Genomic DNA, 15,313 nt, shown 5'->3' with positions numbered 1-15,313 from the left:
ACACCACAGATATATCGAAACTTTATTTACGTTCTCAACTTTATTTAGTGACAGCACTGTGCTAATGGTCCAGTTAGATTTAGGCACAAGAAAAAACACTTGGTTGGGTTTTTGAAAAGATTGCATTGGTCTTAAAATTCCCAGTTTTGTAGCCAAAAGCATGGCTGGAAAATGTCCCAGCATCCCCCGAAAAATATAAATTTTTTGTTGCCACAAAGATGGCTGCAAAATGTCCTGATGGCGGCTAAAATTACCCCATTTGTCAGTTAAAGTGGTAAGCAAACAGTGGGCTCAAAGTGGTCTCAAGCAGCCGTTCTGCCTCGCTGTCATGCAAACATATACATGTTTTATGATAATGTTGATATGATATACATAAATTTAACATTTAATGCAGGGCTCCGGGCAAAGCTTTTTTATTTTCGCCAGATTTGGGTACCAGCAAATAGTCTAGATGCACCCAATTATACATTTATATATAATTTCTGTAACGCATTATGCGAATGATTGTAAACATATGTACACATATGGTTCTTCGTTTAAATCACATGCGACAATAAATTGCGATAATCTGTTCAAGAAATAAACCTCCAAATTTCAAGCGCTCTTGGTCTTCAAATGCCCTTTTGGGTCCGACCTTCAGTCCAAAACCTAAAGATAAACAGTGACTGTGATATAAAAATAAGAAAAGTAGGCTCAATATTTAAGAAGATGTGTCCAGGGAATCAAGTCACAAGTACTCTGGAGCTGAACTGGGCCTACACTGCATACTGTTCATAGCAGGTATTCCAACTGTATACCCAGGCATCCCCCTGTTATTGCCAAATGAGGTAGTCTACCACAAATGTCCTGCACATCAAACATAATAATCAGCAGAGACTATTCCTCTCGCAGGACATGCACTCAAACATGTTGAAGTGGTTTTCCTTTACAGTTTTTTTCCCCCTCCCTCTTGCAGTAGGATTGCCAGACGCTGTCAAGAAAGCCCAGCGAGCCCGGGCCGGTGTCGACACAGTCAGTTAGTCCAGGGCCCAGAAGCATCACGCTGGGCCCCGACGTCGGAACAAGTGCCTGGTGACCCTACAGCACCAGCCGGAGTTAAAAAGAAGTCTTTAAAAGGCCGATTCTCCACAGTAATATCATCGCCCGGGCCTCAAAGAGTCTGGATTAAGGCCCACTTTCGCTCGCTAAAATGTAACAAATGTGCGAAAAAACATCACAGAGCCAAAGCCAAATGCGGAGAGAACAATGGAGGGAGGAAGGGGGGAGAGGGAGAGTGAGGGCTAGAAAGAGGCAGGAAAAGAAGGGAGAAAGAAAGAGAGGGAAACTCAACATCTTAACACCCCCCCCCCCTTACTCCTCCTTACCCTCCCCTCCCTGCCACATATATCAATGTAGTTGGCTTTCTCTGAAATTCAAATGGCAAGAGGGAGAAAACAGATGAAAAAAAAAAAAATAGAAACCTCTGGCTTTGGAAGGGGGGGGGGTTGCTGAGAAAAAGACCTGCCATCTATGTATTAGTGCTCTGTAAATATTACATGAGCTCCACATTCGCTCAGTTGTTTGGCATTACTTCCACTGGATGGGTATATTATTTTAGAAACCATGCCTTGTTTATGGAGAGGCATGACCTACTTCCAGACACTCCTCTCTTTCTCCCCCTCTCTCTCTCTCTCTCTCTCTCTCTCTCGCTCACTCTGGTATTTTTTCTTTCTCTCCCCCCTCCCTCCGTCCCTCCCCCCTCTCTCTTTTCCCCCTTTACCTCCCTTTTCTCTCCCTTTCCTCTTCCTCACTCTCTCCCTCTCTCTCTCCCTTATCCACTCTCAATCTGCGAAATCTCAACTGGTTGTCCCTGCTGAACAATTACAAGGCAGAGAGACCCAAATGGAGATGTTTGTAGAAAACAACATGTGTATAATTAAGGTTTAATGAGCTCTTGTCAGGGTGGAATGTGCAATTAGATTGGTAATAAAAAATTCTGCCTGAATGCTCGTGGCAGAGGCTGGATGTGGAGTCAGCATGGCAGTGAATGAAAGAACAGTGAATTATTTTGAGCCCTATTGACAGAAGTAGACGGTGCTAGATGCTGCTGTATTTAGATTTAAATACATGGTGAGGTCCCCAAATACAGCAAGAAGGGTTTTCTTTTTTTCCCCCCGGTGGTTCTATATTATGTGTTATTACTGTACTTGTGCACTCCAGGTTCGTTTTCTTGGGAAAATAGTTCTTAAACAGCTGAAGTTATGCTTTAGTGCTGCAGAGTGCAGCAAGAGGCAGTAATTGTGATTTGAAGGGAAAAGGTCAGGAATGTCATTTTCTGCACAAATAGGAAAAGGTTGAGCAGTTAAAAAAAAGAAAAAGAAGTCACTCTTGACTAGTGAGCATTCAGAGAGCGCATACCTCCGCCAAGGCTGCACAAATGCTCCAAATGTTTTTATTTTAATGGAAAATATTTAGAGTTTTGTACATTTCTACCCAGATTTGAATGTTCATCACTTATCACAGTGAAAGACAATCGTGCTGATGAAGGAATGATGCCTTGTCCTACCATAATAAAGTTGCCAGACTCACTGAATGAATAATTATCACCTTGAATGGCTCTCAGTTGAGTGCATACCTCCGCCAAATTAATTAAATCAGAGCCTAATCCAGTATCATATAAACCATTTAAATTCTCTAGATCTAGATTTTTATTTTGAAATGGTTGTTTTAATGTTATATTTTAAGTTGTACTCATTCATAGATACCAGCCACCTATATACATAAAGCTAATGGGGTCTGTTCTGGGCTGAGACCCATTTTCCATCCAAGTTCTGTGGAAATCTATTCTGCAGGTTTCTTGTAATTCTGCCAACAAACCAACAAACGGGCCCAGGTGAAGACATAACCTCATTGGTTGAGGTAAGAGTTAATAATGTGTTTATCATGTTGCATTAGAACAGGCTACAGGTTAAATTTAGCCTGCTGCTAACTACAGATTACTGTTACTGTCCATAAATTCCATTTGCTCCGTTTGTCATCATTGCATCTACAAACCAACAACTGCAAATCCTCCCATTTAAAAAGCTGGAGCAAGCTGATTGGCATTATATTTTGTAAAACAATGAGGACTAAAACGATAAGATTTTGGAAATAGTGGCAGGATATATTTCTGTCGATCACCAACTCTTTCGGCTCTGAGCTGTCGTCAGACTTTGCGGGTTCGCTTTGACCCCATCTACGTATAAGCAGTTGTAAGGTCTTCACTAATGAACACATGGAAGGGCTGTCTGAAATTGGGCTGTCCAACAGTTTATGGTGGACGTCAAGGGAAAACAGACCGTTTAGCCTGGTACATATAGAAATTGCATTCATATTGATCGTATAGATTCTGCACCTCATGACTTATCTCCAAATTAGCACTGGAAGTAATGTGCCATCGATGTCCAGGGCGTAACGTGACTTTTGAGTTTATACTCCCATCACTGCATTTAGCTCTCACTCTTAACCATCTTAGTCATAGCGCGATTTCCACGGTCATAATATTTTCCTCAATGTAACCATGAAAAAGCCCAGGATTTAAAACACCCTGGGTGTTCCCGTGCACTGATAGGGGATAGACAGAGAGACACACAGCGGCTGAAAAACATTTCCTCAGTGGTGAATGTGACAATAGTATGCAAATAAGAGAATTTATTGAACATAATCAGCCCTCATTTGCTCTCAAATCACTGCGGAGCTTTTCATTGTAGGTCTGTGCTATTTCTGTGCCGGGGACTCACTATTTCATGGAAGGACACTTCTTCACCGGGGCCCAGTGGCTTTTTAAATACTGCACTTGTGAGGGGAAAGAAAACAGGTATCTTGCTGCTCTCTTTTCCGCTCTACTCCTTTTTTTTCCCTTGACTTGGTGAAATTGCCGCTTGTGGGTCTGGTGGAGAGGATCCACACACACAAAAATGGTGTTTGGCTCTTTCTGAATTACTTGACTAGTCTCTGAAAGAGAGGGTCCTTTGTTGGCTTCCTCTGGGACTGCCCTTGAAAGGCTCCTATTGTGTGGTAAGCACTATGATATAATGCAAGTGGATTTAATAGATTTAATGGAACATGCAGACATGGTTCTCAAGCCCTCATGTGATGAGAAGAGGGCCGTTAGTGTATCCTAAAGAAAATGAAAAGATATGTTAACGTCGCCTTATTCCAGGAGCATGTGAAGATTTTTTTTTTGATATTTTGCGAAGAGGGAGAATCCGTTGCATTTGTTTTGCCTTTTGGTGTCTCGTATTTTAACAGTTCCTCTCAGGTTTCTATATCGGCCGATTGTCTGTTTCTGTGTTCCACCTGAGTTGTGTTGGAAGTCAAGGTTAGGCAGAGTGTGGTGTGGGGGGGGGAGTTGAATGTCAGCGATGTGTTAGCTTTGTTTTCATTGTGTTAACAGGAGCACAATGGTGCGATTGTGTGGCCATCTGAAACCCTACACCTACCCAGAGCTTTCGGGGGTCAGAGGTGGGGGAGATGTGTGTGTGTGTGTGTGTGTATGTGTGTGTGTGTGCCTTTAGCCAGACGAACCATGCATTTTGAAAGATCCAGAAACTCAAAGAGTAATCCACCCGGCATACCATCAAAAAACCCTCCCTGCCTCTGCTCGCACACCAGATCTGCTTGTTCTTCACGTTCTCTCGCTCCAAATACAAATGATGCTTCTTCTTTTTTTTTTCCCCCACCCTCTGTCTCTCTGTCTCTCTTTTTTTTTCCCTTTGTTGCCTTGTGATCTGTCTCATTATTTTAAGGTGCCATTCGAGGAGTGGCCCTGCCTCTCGAAAAAACCCCTCAGCGTGATGGACAAGACCATAAAGCCGAGCAATAAACCTGAGATGAATGTTATATCTTAACACTGATAGAGGCAATTAAGTCCATCATAAGCGAGAGAGGGAACACTCTTCTCTGGGGACTCGTTCACTTGCATGGTTTAACATGATCCCCAGCTAAATGCCTTATTTTATTTCTCCTCTCAGCTCGCAGCTTACAGTCGAGCACAAATTGAGCTGATTTTTTTTTTTTTTTCACACAATTTGGTCTTTCTGTCTGATCTGCCCTTTTCTGTCTGTCGTCATGTGTCTCTCCCTCTCCCTCTCTCTCTCCAGTGCACTATCTCTCCCTTTTCTCTCTCTCTCTCTCTCTCACCTCCCCATTTCGCCGTATTTGTCATGGTAATGTAAAAAATCTCAGCTGCTCCAATTCATTTCGTGCTCTTTCACTCGAGAAAGAAGGGCAATTCAGTTTTTTTTTTCTTCTTCTCTGCCCCCCCCCCCCCCCCTCGCTACTTTCTGTGTGTTGTGGTTTAAAGGTAATGAAGACCATATTTCATCTGCATGGAGTTATATGACTGGGCGTGGCCCGAGCAGGTCTGTTATGGGAAAATAAATATTATGGAAGGTCTAACTTTGTTATCTTTATCTCGCTGGGATCAATGTGTGTATTATTGGTCAGGATACATTACACAAACACGTAGGCACGCATTGTAGTGTGTGCGCACATTCAGAGCCACGTTGTATGTATGCGGAATGCAAACATGCACACACACACACACACACAAGGAACACATAAAGGCGGAATACACAATACACATACAGCAGCATCCACACATGCACACAAGCAATCCATATCTTCTGTACAGCGCACCATCCCCCCACACACTCTCCCTCTCTCTGCTTTGGTTATGCCTGTATGTATGTGTGAGTGTGCCTTCCAGCGAGTCACTGAATGCTCTAATGACCACAATCCTGACACAGGTATTTTGACTGCTGCCTCTTTCCATCGGCACATTGACTGACATGCGATTAGTTACGCCGGGGTGGAAAACTAGGGAGGCGCACGCTGTAACCATGAAGAGAGACTAGGAGGAGGGTTGAGTCCTCTTCTATCTCCTCTCTCTCCTCTCTCTCTCTCTCTCTCTCTCTCCGTCTCCCCTCCCGCCTCATCTTTTTCCTTTAAATCTAAAACATCCCGGGCTGCAGTTAGCGCTCGTGTGATTTTTGTATTCAGCACATACAGTAAAAGCACAGCTGGGCTCACAGCGACCTTACGAGAAAAGCCTGTCGTGCAGATCAATGCAGGTTAGCGGCGCTGTAGCACAGAATGTAAAGTAACCGTCCGAGAAGGGATATCGGACAGGTCCAAAACTGATCTAAAATGGGGTTTTTTTTGTTTTTTTTTGCACTGCCCCATCGCTGACCCCAGTGAGTGGATGGTGCATGGGCCAGATTTTAAGTGATCCACATTAAACCTAGTTTATTCGTCAGCGTCGGCATTGAAACATTCATATCTTTCTCTAAATGTAACAAATAATTCAGTTACAGCTGGCATGACGCATGTTAGTGTGTCACTTATCACTAGATTTCCATATCTATGAGGTGATGCAGAATTTGGGAAAAAGAGGGGGGATGATATCTGATTAGTACTCGGTATATTGGCTAGGCCAGGGTAATATGTCCATACTGCATCGTTAACGGGACAAAAGACTGTATGTGGTTTTAGATTGTGGAGACCATTATATCATGATATGGCATAAGTGCTAAGTTTACCTGGCGTTAAAGGTTAAGACACGTCATTTTCTGACCCTACCAGACTGTTCTACTTGTTCTAATACTTGCCTTTACCCTCATAGTCATTATATACACATTACTGATCATGTTTGCACCATAGTTAACCCAACAGTACCATCGATATCGAGGTATTTGGTCAAATAGACACTGTGATATTTGAGTTTTGGAAGAGAAAGAGATTTCAGTAGAAAAAAAGAAAACGGAACTATGAGACCTTATGTATTAGCTGTCAGTTAGACTGGTTATTGTTTTGGTTTTAATTTATCATAAAACAATATGTAGTAATAACCCTTTAAAAGACAAGACATCATGTTATATGTCTTGCTGAGATGTGTACTTCCTGAGCGCGAGTGAATGTGACGCGGTGGCTGTTTTAACGAGGAGCGCAACGACAAGAAATTACGACACTGTGCATTTAAGTAATTCAAGGGTGGCAGTGCAACGTTTGAATGCAATTTTATGTCATCAATTCAAAACCATCTGGGGCAAATAGCCGACTGAGAACACAATAGGTTTCAGCTTCCTTATTTAACATCAAGGCCGCATAACAGATAGCCTACGGCGTTCGCGACATAATTTACAACCACGACTGTGTGAATCAAAACGACCATTTCCGATTGGAAATTTGTATTTTCGCTAAATTCATGAGGAGCTCACGTTTGTTGGCGTCTGTACTGCACCAACATGTCTTCATACATCTGGAGAACAGGATTTGTAGGCCAGGGCATCTCTGCAGCGCTACAGTAGCTCCCTTTGATGCGGCTTTGTCACACATTATTACCTTTTTTTTTTCTTTTTTTTTTATATTGCGCACGCTAATGAATATGCAACCACTTCATACTCTGCAACCAAATCATTAACGTGCAGCATGAAACACAGACTAGATGTTATGCATAGACTTGAAGCATGTCACATCCTTAAAACTCCGGAGTAAAAGAGTTTACAGTCAGCTTGATGTATCTGGAACGCAGTATAAACTAAATCAATTTCACTGTCATCATTAAAACTGAACAGGCTCTGTGATGTCCTTTATTAAAAGAAACCTTCTCCTGAACTGTGAACAGATGCGAGTCCTCGTCTGAAAGCCTTTGACAAAGCTCTGTTTCGGTTCTGCCGTGCTCCAGTCAACAGTTGTTCTATAACCTCTATGACTGTGGTGCACTTCCTGCATCAAACTGACATTGGTTTGGCTTTACGCAAACACAAAGCTATTTATAGCGTCTCTCCCACTTTATTTTCTCCCCCCCCTCCCCCCCCCATTCTCTCCCTCTCTCTATCGCTCTCTCTCTCCCCCTCTCATGTATTTGCATTTGTGCTATGCAAACAGGAGTGTGGTGTCAAGTGCGTCACTCGCACAGGCCTCGCTCGTCCCTTCTCTTTCTCAAGCCTCAATCCACCTCAGAATTCTCTCTCCTCCAGCTCGACATGGCTTCCCCTCTCCTCCGCCTCGCTGTAGCTTTCCACCTCTCTCCCACCTTCACCCCTCTCTTTCCCCCCCACCCACCCACCCACCCTCATCCCCCCTATCCCTCTCTCTCCTCCTCTCTCTCTCTCTGTCTGTGTTTTCCTTTGCTCAATTGTTTTGCTGTAGATTTGACCGCTATGATTAATGACCTCAAAGCCTCAGGAAAGCAAACAGAGGGAGAGAGAGACACGACAAGCTTGCCCTTCCCTTACAAACCACCCTTTTCTTTTTCTCATGTGTCAGCCGCTCGCATGTTCACACTGAGCGCGTCACGACTTCTGCAAAATAAAAGATCATATAAGTCAGATTACATCGGAGAGAGATTTTTACAAGCAAAAAAAAAAAAAACAAAAAAAAACTTGACTGACTTCCGCAGCCGCCATCTTGCAGAGAGAGCAGCTTTCCTCGGCCGGTGACGTAAAGCTCCATGCATTATTAATTCATTCTTAGTGTGTTTTTACTGTAGTTTCTTTGGCTCGTTAAGTACCCTTACATATATGTATATTTTTTTTATCATTGATCTCCACGAGTGCACTGCATGTACACTTTTTTTTTGACAGTATTTCCTCACGTTTAAAAAGCTTCACAGCAGCAGGGGAGCCGCATATGGAATGAACCTCAGAGGTCAGAGCTCAGGTTCAAAATAGCCAGGTAGGCGGTGGGCGTTCTGGGTCTCACTCAAGGAGACTCTAGCTCGGTGGATGCTGAAGTATAGTCAAAGCAGAGTTCACCCAAGAATGAATACTCAGTCGTTATCGTCTCACCGTCATGCCGATAGAAAGTTTGGGGAAGTTTTGCCGTCCAAAAAAAACACTTCTGGAGCAAAATGTGTGAATGTGCGAATCAAAATTTCAAATCAAAAAAGCACTGCAGCATTCTTCTTAAACACATGAGGTAGATGGTGGCTTGTTTGAAAGCGTTAACCAACTGAAAACTGGTGTAATCCAAGTCTCTAAAAGCCCGGAGATCCCAAATTGATCGACAAGACAATACTGACAACCTCGACCCCGATCGAGCTCATGCTCCCACCTCAGATGGGGATGAGGTGAGCAGATCATGACTGAATTTTCACTTTTGAGTGAACTTAAACTTTAACTTTTGGGTGATAAAGGTGACATTGTGGCATTCATACCACAGGATATGCACATTTAATGAGCATTACTGAACTTTTGTTTTGTTTAAATTTCCCGTAAGTAATAAAGAACTTATATCGTGGTACTTGTTCAACGCCAGGCTAATTGTTTTCCCCGGATTCCAGTCATTTTGCTAAGCTAAGCTAATCACTGCCGGCTCTGGCTTCATATTTTACAGTGCAGACATTAGAGGGTAATCAATCATTTATAACTCTCGGCAATAAAGCAAATTGGTGAGCTTCCTAAAATGTTGTTCCTTCACATCGGAGCAAATTTGAGACCATTAACCTCAAATTGGCAGATGGTAAGTGCAAACCCAGGGTCATGCAGAGATTTGTTAGTCCCCTCTTGTGTCCGTGCCGTAGTTCACTTAACTGGCCGGTTGTGAATAACAAAAAAACAGGAAATGATTATTTTACCTTTCCCCTGGATTTAGATATTGTTTGTTATTCTAACAACTGCCCTCCATGACTCCTCCACATTGTGCTGCAGGAGCACCACCACACACACACACACTTCACTTTGCTCTTTGACTCTCTGCATAATTGTTTGGGTTTTTTTTTTTCACTCACACTGTTCTGCTCACGGAGAGATCTGGTATTTCGTGGGACCCGTTCCAAGACGCCATTGCAATCTGGCACGATGTGATTAGGACAGCCATGTAAAATCACTTTTCCAGGCCGCAATGAAGAGAAGTGATTTCATTTTCATCGCAGAATACAATGATTGTTCCTCCCGCAAACTAACAGTGCTATCAGGCGGAAATCACCGCGCGAGAAGTTCCATCAGAGGCTGGATGATAACGTGGAAATGGCATCGGGGCTTCAAATTGAGTAATGTCGTAAGGAAGTGACTCAGTATCGCGGTTTGTTTGGTGCTCTTATTGTGTCATGTAGAAAGATGGAGACAAAAGGCAAGAGGACTGTTACGGCAGAGGAAATATGACTATAATGTTCAGAAAGAATCCGTCCCTTAATAAGGATTCACGCTGAACATCTCTTATGACTGCGGTACAGTAAATTTGGTCCCTGGAAAATATGTCTCATTACACGTGGGGAAACGCGACTGGAAAAAAGATTGTGGCCCATTTCTGGTCCCAGCCTGCAACTTGAGGAACACCCCGACTAAGTCACTGTAGGCACGTATCCATCCCGTTACGTGACCTTACAGTAGCAGCGGTAATTCATCTCAGCCACTACGAGCTGTCTTGAGGTGTGTTTTGTTTCCTCATAAATGGCTGGTGCCATATAGTGTCAGACAGAGAAGCAGGGAAGGCCTTTGGGAGTGTGTGTTTGTGTGTGTGTGTGTTTTGGTGTGTGTGTGTATATATACACGCCTGTGTGTTTCAAGCTGCGGCCTCTGGCTGTGACCCCAGTGTTAATCACACTACAGCCAGAACAACCACAGGCTCTATCGCCACCACGGCTGCTTACAACCCTCCTCCTCCTCAGCTCCTGACTCCATTTCTCCTTCATTCATGCTCTCTGTCCTTACTTGTACTTACTGTTTTTTTTTTTGTTTGTTTTCTTTTTTTTAATTCTCTCCCTCTCCCTCCCCCTCCATACATGCATCCTCTATATCGTTCTCACTGTACCTCCCACTTGCACATGATCTCTACCCACTCCCTCATCGTTAGCTCAGGGGTACACCCCCGTCTTTCTCATCCCCGTAACCTCAAACCGTCACCTCTCCTCTAGCCGAAGCCTCCCCTTTAGGCTTCTCGAGCTCTGTGTTTCCGAGCTCTGAATTAGCGGGGCTACCCTGTCCTCGTTTCTCAGGCAAAGTGCAGAAGAGCCAAAGGATGTTCTCACTTCCCAGAGTCTGGGTGGTTTTGAGATCACTAACCACTTGGCTGGTATAGCTGGGTGTTGATTTGTGATTGTTTTTTGTTGCTGGTCTGCTTGATAAGAAAAAAGGCGGCAAATAACTGACATTTGAGTTGTCTGCGGCGCTGCTCTGGTTGTTTAGTTTATAAAATGGTGAGAAAGGTCAGCGGGAGCTTCCCAACGGCGAAGATGACTCCCTCAAATGTCTTGTTTTGTCTACAACCCAAAGATATTGAGTTTACTGTCGCAGAAGAGCAAAGAAACAAGAAAACATTCAAATCAGCGAATTCTGACTTCTTGTCTTCTTTGAATATTACTTAAACCGATAAATCGATTATAAAAATAGTTTGCAATTAAAGGTGCATTCTCAAAAGTTTGGGTGAAACAACGTCCATGTATTGTTGCAGAGGTCTCTACTAAACATAGAAATGCTAACCAGCTAGCCACAACATTTTATGGCCCATAGATCTTTTGATAGCGTTGTAAACATCAACACAAAACCCGACCGCTACAGTCTTGACCACTAGCAAGACCGTTAACCGAGCTACCTAGCTAATGGCAGCTGCAGTTCACGGTAAGTGTGATGATATGCGGCTCCCTATTGGTTTGGAGTATGAAGCTGAAAGGGCACCAATTCTTTAAGTTCGTAGTTCACTACTTATCAATTCATCAATAAATCATCGAGGCTCGAGCAGGAAACATCTTCTACGTGTGGCTCTGAAATTTCAGGCGTCATCAGCCTGTATTGTAATTGATGATCAGTACAGAGTTCACCTCGACCTTTCTAGAGATCTGGAAACCTGCGTTGCGGCCCAAATGACATCAACCGGAGCAGGAAGCACGAACCTCCTACAGCTTTCGAAAATAATGCCAGTCTCACGAGAAATCACCTTCTCTTTGAGTCTGAACCGTAGTAAACACTGAAAGTAGGTCCCTGGAATTTCCTCTCGTTGTTCTAGCAAACTGCATGGCACAGCAAATCAATTTCTGGGTCAACTCCCATCTGACTCACCTGTCATATGTCGTTTGATTACACGAATGTTGCCTTTGATTTGATTTGACTTGAAAAAAATTTGCCGGCTGGCTAACTAGAGGGCCGTCGGTGCTCTTGAGCGTTGTGATTATCACTCTGTTGTTGTGCCTTTGTCGCCTCGTGACACCCGTGGAATCGCAGCGGCGGAGAGGTGTGCACACACTTACACACACGCAGACTCAGGCTGTAGGCGAGCTGAGATGACGAGTGCGAGTTACACAAGCTTTGACAGAGCCTAATTATACGTGTCTCTAATGAACTGTAATTACTGACATCCACCAGAGCATCGAGGTCTATAAGCCGAAGACTCACAGTCATTAGGCTGCTGTGTTACACTGTTTCTTTATCTCCGCTGACTGACTGAAAATCTCTGTTTTCGGTCCCTGTTGTGATGTGTCGCTCTCTCCCTGACTGTTTTCTCATCTCCTCTCTCTTTCTCTCTCTCACTCTCTCTCACTCTCTCTCTCCACAGTTTGATGGTGACAACATGTACATGAATGAAAACAACCATGAGTTCCTCCCGCCAAACCAGGTGAGTTCAAATTGCCCCTAATGGAATACCTGCTCTCTTCCTGTTATTTTCCTCCACTCCCGGTGACTGTTGCCTGAGTTGTCGCGGAGCAATTTTCGTTCCACCAGCGTTCAAGCTCGCGAGGACGGCAAATTGCTGTTACTGAAACGACTACAGAGTTATGTGACATCAGCTGAAAGCAAAAGGGGACTGAAATCTTTCAAAAAAGTGCTCCAATTAGTTCAACCTTTTTTTTTTTTCCTACGCTGACAGATGCAACATGAAACTGTCTTCAACAGTGCACTGTTTGGGGGAAATGTTCCCATAGAGTGATTGGAGTGTTAGCGGTCACCCTGTGGAGTAAACATTCACACATTACTTCTAGTACCAGAACCAGAAGTCGAAAAGTATTCAAATAACTCCCCGTTAAGTTTCTTTATAGTGTTTTTTTGACTAGGCAACAACTACTCGTCCTGGCGTCCATATTATTATACTATTAGACGCATATTAGAGTGCTACGATTTAATAAACGACTAAATTACCAGCGACTTCCAAAAACTGGGCCGTAGTTGTACGCTCACTGTTTGATTAGGTTTAGGCAAGAACGTGTCTGGGTTAGGTTTAGGAAAACATTGTGATTTGAGTTACAATAACTTTGTTACATTTGTAACTTCAGTTACCAACTTACCTTAGATTAGTTACATATTACGTATGAGACATCGCTGTTAAGGTTTACTTCTGGCGTTACACTGGACACAAACAATGGTTGCATGAATGAAAGTCATGTGCATTTAAGCCCGACCTGTAGCCGTCTCCTCCACTTTTTACTCTGTATACTACTTTTACTTCCTTCCTCCTTTGCAGCTGTAGTAATATCTAAATCCTCTAGGAAATGTATATATGGTCGACCTACATGGTCGTTTCTCTGATGATGACATTGATTTCTATAGTCGATTTATTTTTTGGGTTGCCCAGCCATTCCTAATTTTTTCACTTACACGTCATACAGTATCACTTCTTCAGCCAGTCCGGTTAAATAACATCAAGCCAAATATATGACAAACAAACACACAGAACAAATTAAAGTAAAACACTGTAGTAATCATGAAAGACCCGTCTTTAAAGATTACTTAAACTATATAAAAACTTTTTTTTCAGTGTTTGGATAATTACATTTTGTAGATAAGTGATTATGGTTCTTCTGTAAAACAAAAACTATTTGTTGCAAGAGTCTGTCCCAGCATGCACTGGGCAGAAGGCCCTAAAACACCCTGCGTACGTTGCTACTCCGTCACAGTCCACGTCAGGCTGTCATAATGACATGTCTTCATTCAGTCGGAGGAAACCGGAGATCCCAAACCACCCCAAAAAAAAAAAAAAACACATTCCAGACAGAGAGTGCTGGGCCTTCTTTCTGTGAGGCCACTGTGTCAGCCATTAAGCTAACTCTGCCATCATAAAATTCAAATTCACTATATTCCAATTATGCAATCATCCCCTGCGCACACAATTTTCACTTCGGTAAAAGCCAAGCAGGAAACGCCGTTTCACTCTGAGTGAGTTTTGGCCTCATTGCAAAGGATTTATTAAGTTAGAATGGAGGGGGGAGTCTGTGCTCTTCGACAGTACATGGCAACCATGCCAGATCCACTGTAGCACAGCTGGTCACGAACAACTGGGAGACCATATGGTTGTGTTTGGACAGGGGGATTTGTGGAGTTTGGGAATAAGCCCATCTGACATACACAGGGGAGCAGGGAATTTGTCCCTGTCAATTGCAATTATTAGAGCCGACCCATAGGCTACAGTAGTTCTGAGTTTCTGTTGCATTTGCTCTTTTGCTTAATTTCTTAATGCTCTGGTTTGTTAAAGTATGGCTCGAGGCCCAGACTGAGAAACTAGAGCCGGAGCTGCTTATGCTGCTTCTTGTGCATGATTCTCTAAGTTCATTTAAATAACTCTGACAACAAACGTGTCTGTCACCGAGCGATTTTTCAGGATGATAGTGCTGTTATCTGACAAATTCCTCATGCTGGTTTTCTTGGCTGTCTAAAAAAGAGAAGAGAATATCTTAAGAACCACTGCTTTTATCGCCCGTTTTGATTCAGCACATGTAGTTTTTACTGCACCGCTGATTGACTGATTACAAGTCGTGCTGATGCGCGCAGTGTTTTTTTCGCCGAATTACTGAGGGACGGATAAAACCTCGCAATTGTGCCGTAGAAGATAGAGACAGAGAAACGGAGAGAGAAAGGTGGGGATCAAGTAGGCACGAGAGGAAGGAGAAAGAGAGAGGGGATACGGCGTGATGGGATGAGAGACGATTTTGCTTTGCTCTGTGTTATACTTTGTTTACTCAGGATCTTCTCATATTTGACATGTGCCTTGCACTATTCTCCGCTTCACCGAGTTCAGCCTCTCCTTCCCTCTGACAGCTAGAATCAGGGAGGGCCTTAGGGGTGGACACACACTCCGACAACAAAACACAGAGATGGGAGAAATACAAAAAGAAATCGTTTCAAGTATGTGGTGTTCACACTGGGAGAAGTCACAAAGTATTCTCCTAAAAAGTCAGTACGCGTACCGAAAAGGCTTCATTATGGAGGGTGCCGTTGATGCGCCGTTGCCCCACAATGGACAAAATGCGGATGATGGATGTCGCAGAACTTTTATTGATGTGATACGTAACATTTCTGCACTGAAATGTCTGAAAACAACTAAACCTTTCTAATAGGTTTTGTTTAGTCGTGTACAATGGGAGCAA

General features: G+C 43.3%; 1 protein-coding gene across 5 annotated transcripts in view; it reads left to right on the top strand.

The window, feature by feature from the left end:
- Nucleotides 1-15,313, top strand: part of tox2 (TOX high mobility group box family member 2) — a 131,684-nt gene that overhangs the window by 62,393 nt on the left and 53,978 nt on the right. For all 5 annotated transcript variants that reach the window (XM_030420822.1, XM_030420821.1, XM_030420820.1 and 2 more), the window contains exon 3: nt 12,511-12,570. In XM_030420822.1, coding sequence (XP_030276682.1) covers nt 12,511-12,570 — 60 coding nt within the window. The remainder of the gene's footprint in view (nt 1-12,510; nt 12,571-15,313) is intronic.

Source organism: Sparus aurata, chromosome 6 (assembly GCF_900880675.1).
Source record: "Sparus aurata chromosome 6, fSpaAur1.1, whole genome shotgun sequence".
Lineage (NCBI taxonomy): Eukaryota > Metazoa > Chordata > Actinopteri > Spariformes > Sparidae > Sparus > Sparus aurata.
The sequence above is the reverse complement of the archived record's forward strand: the minus strand, read 5'-3'. Positions and strand labels throughout refer to the sequence as shown.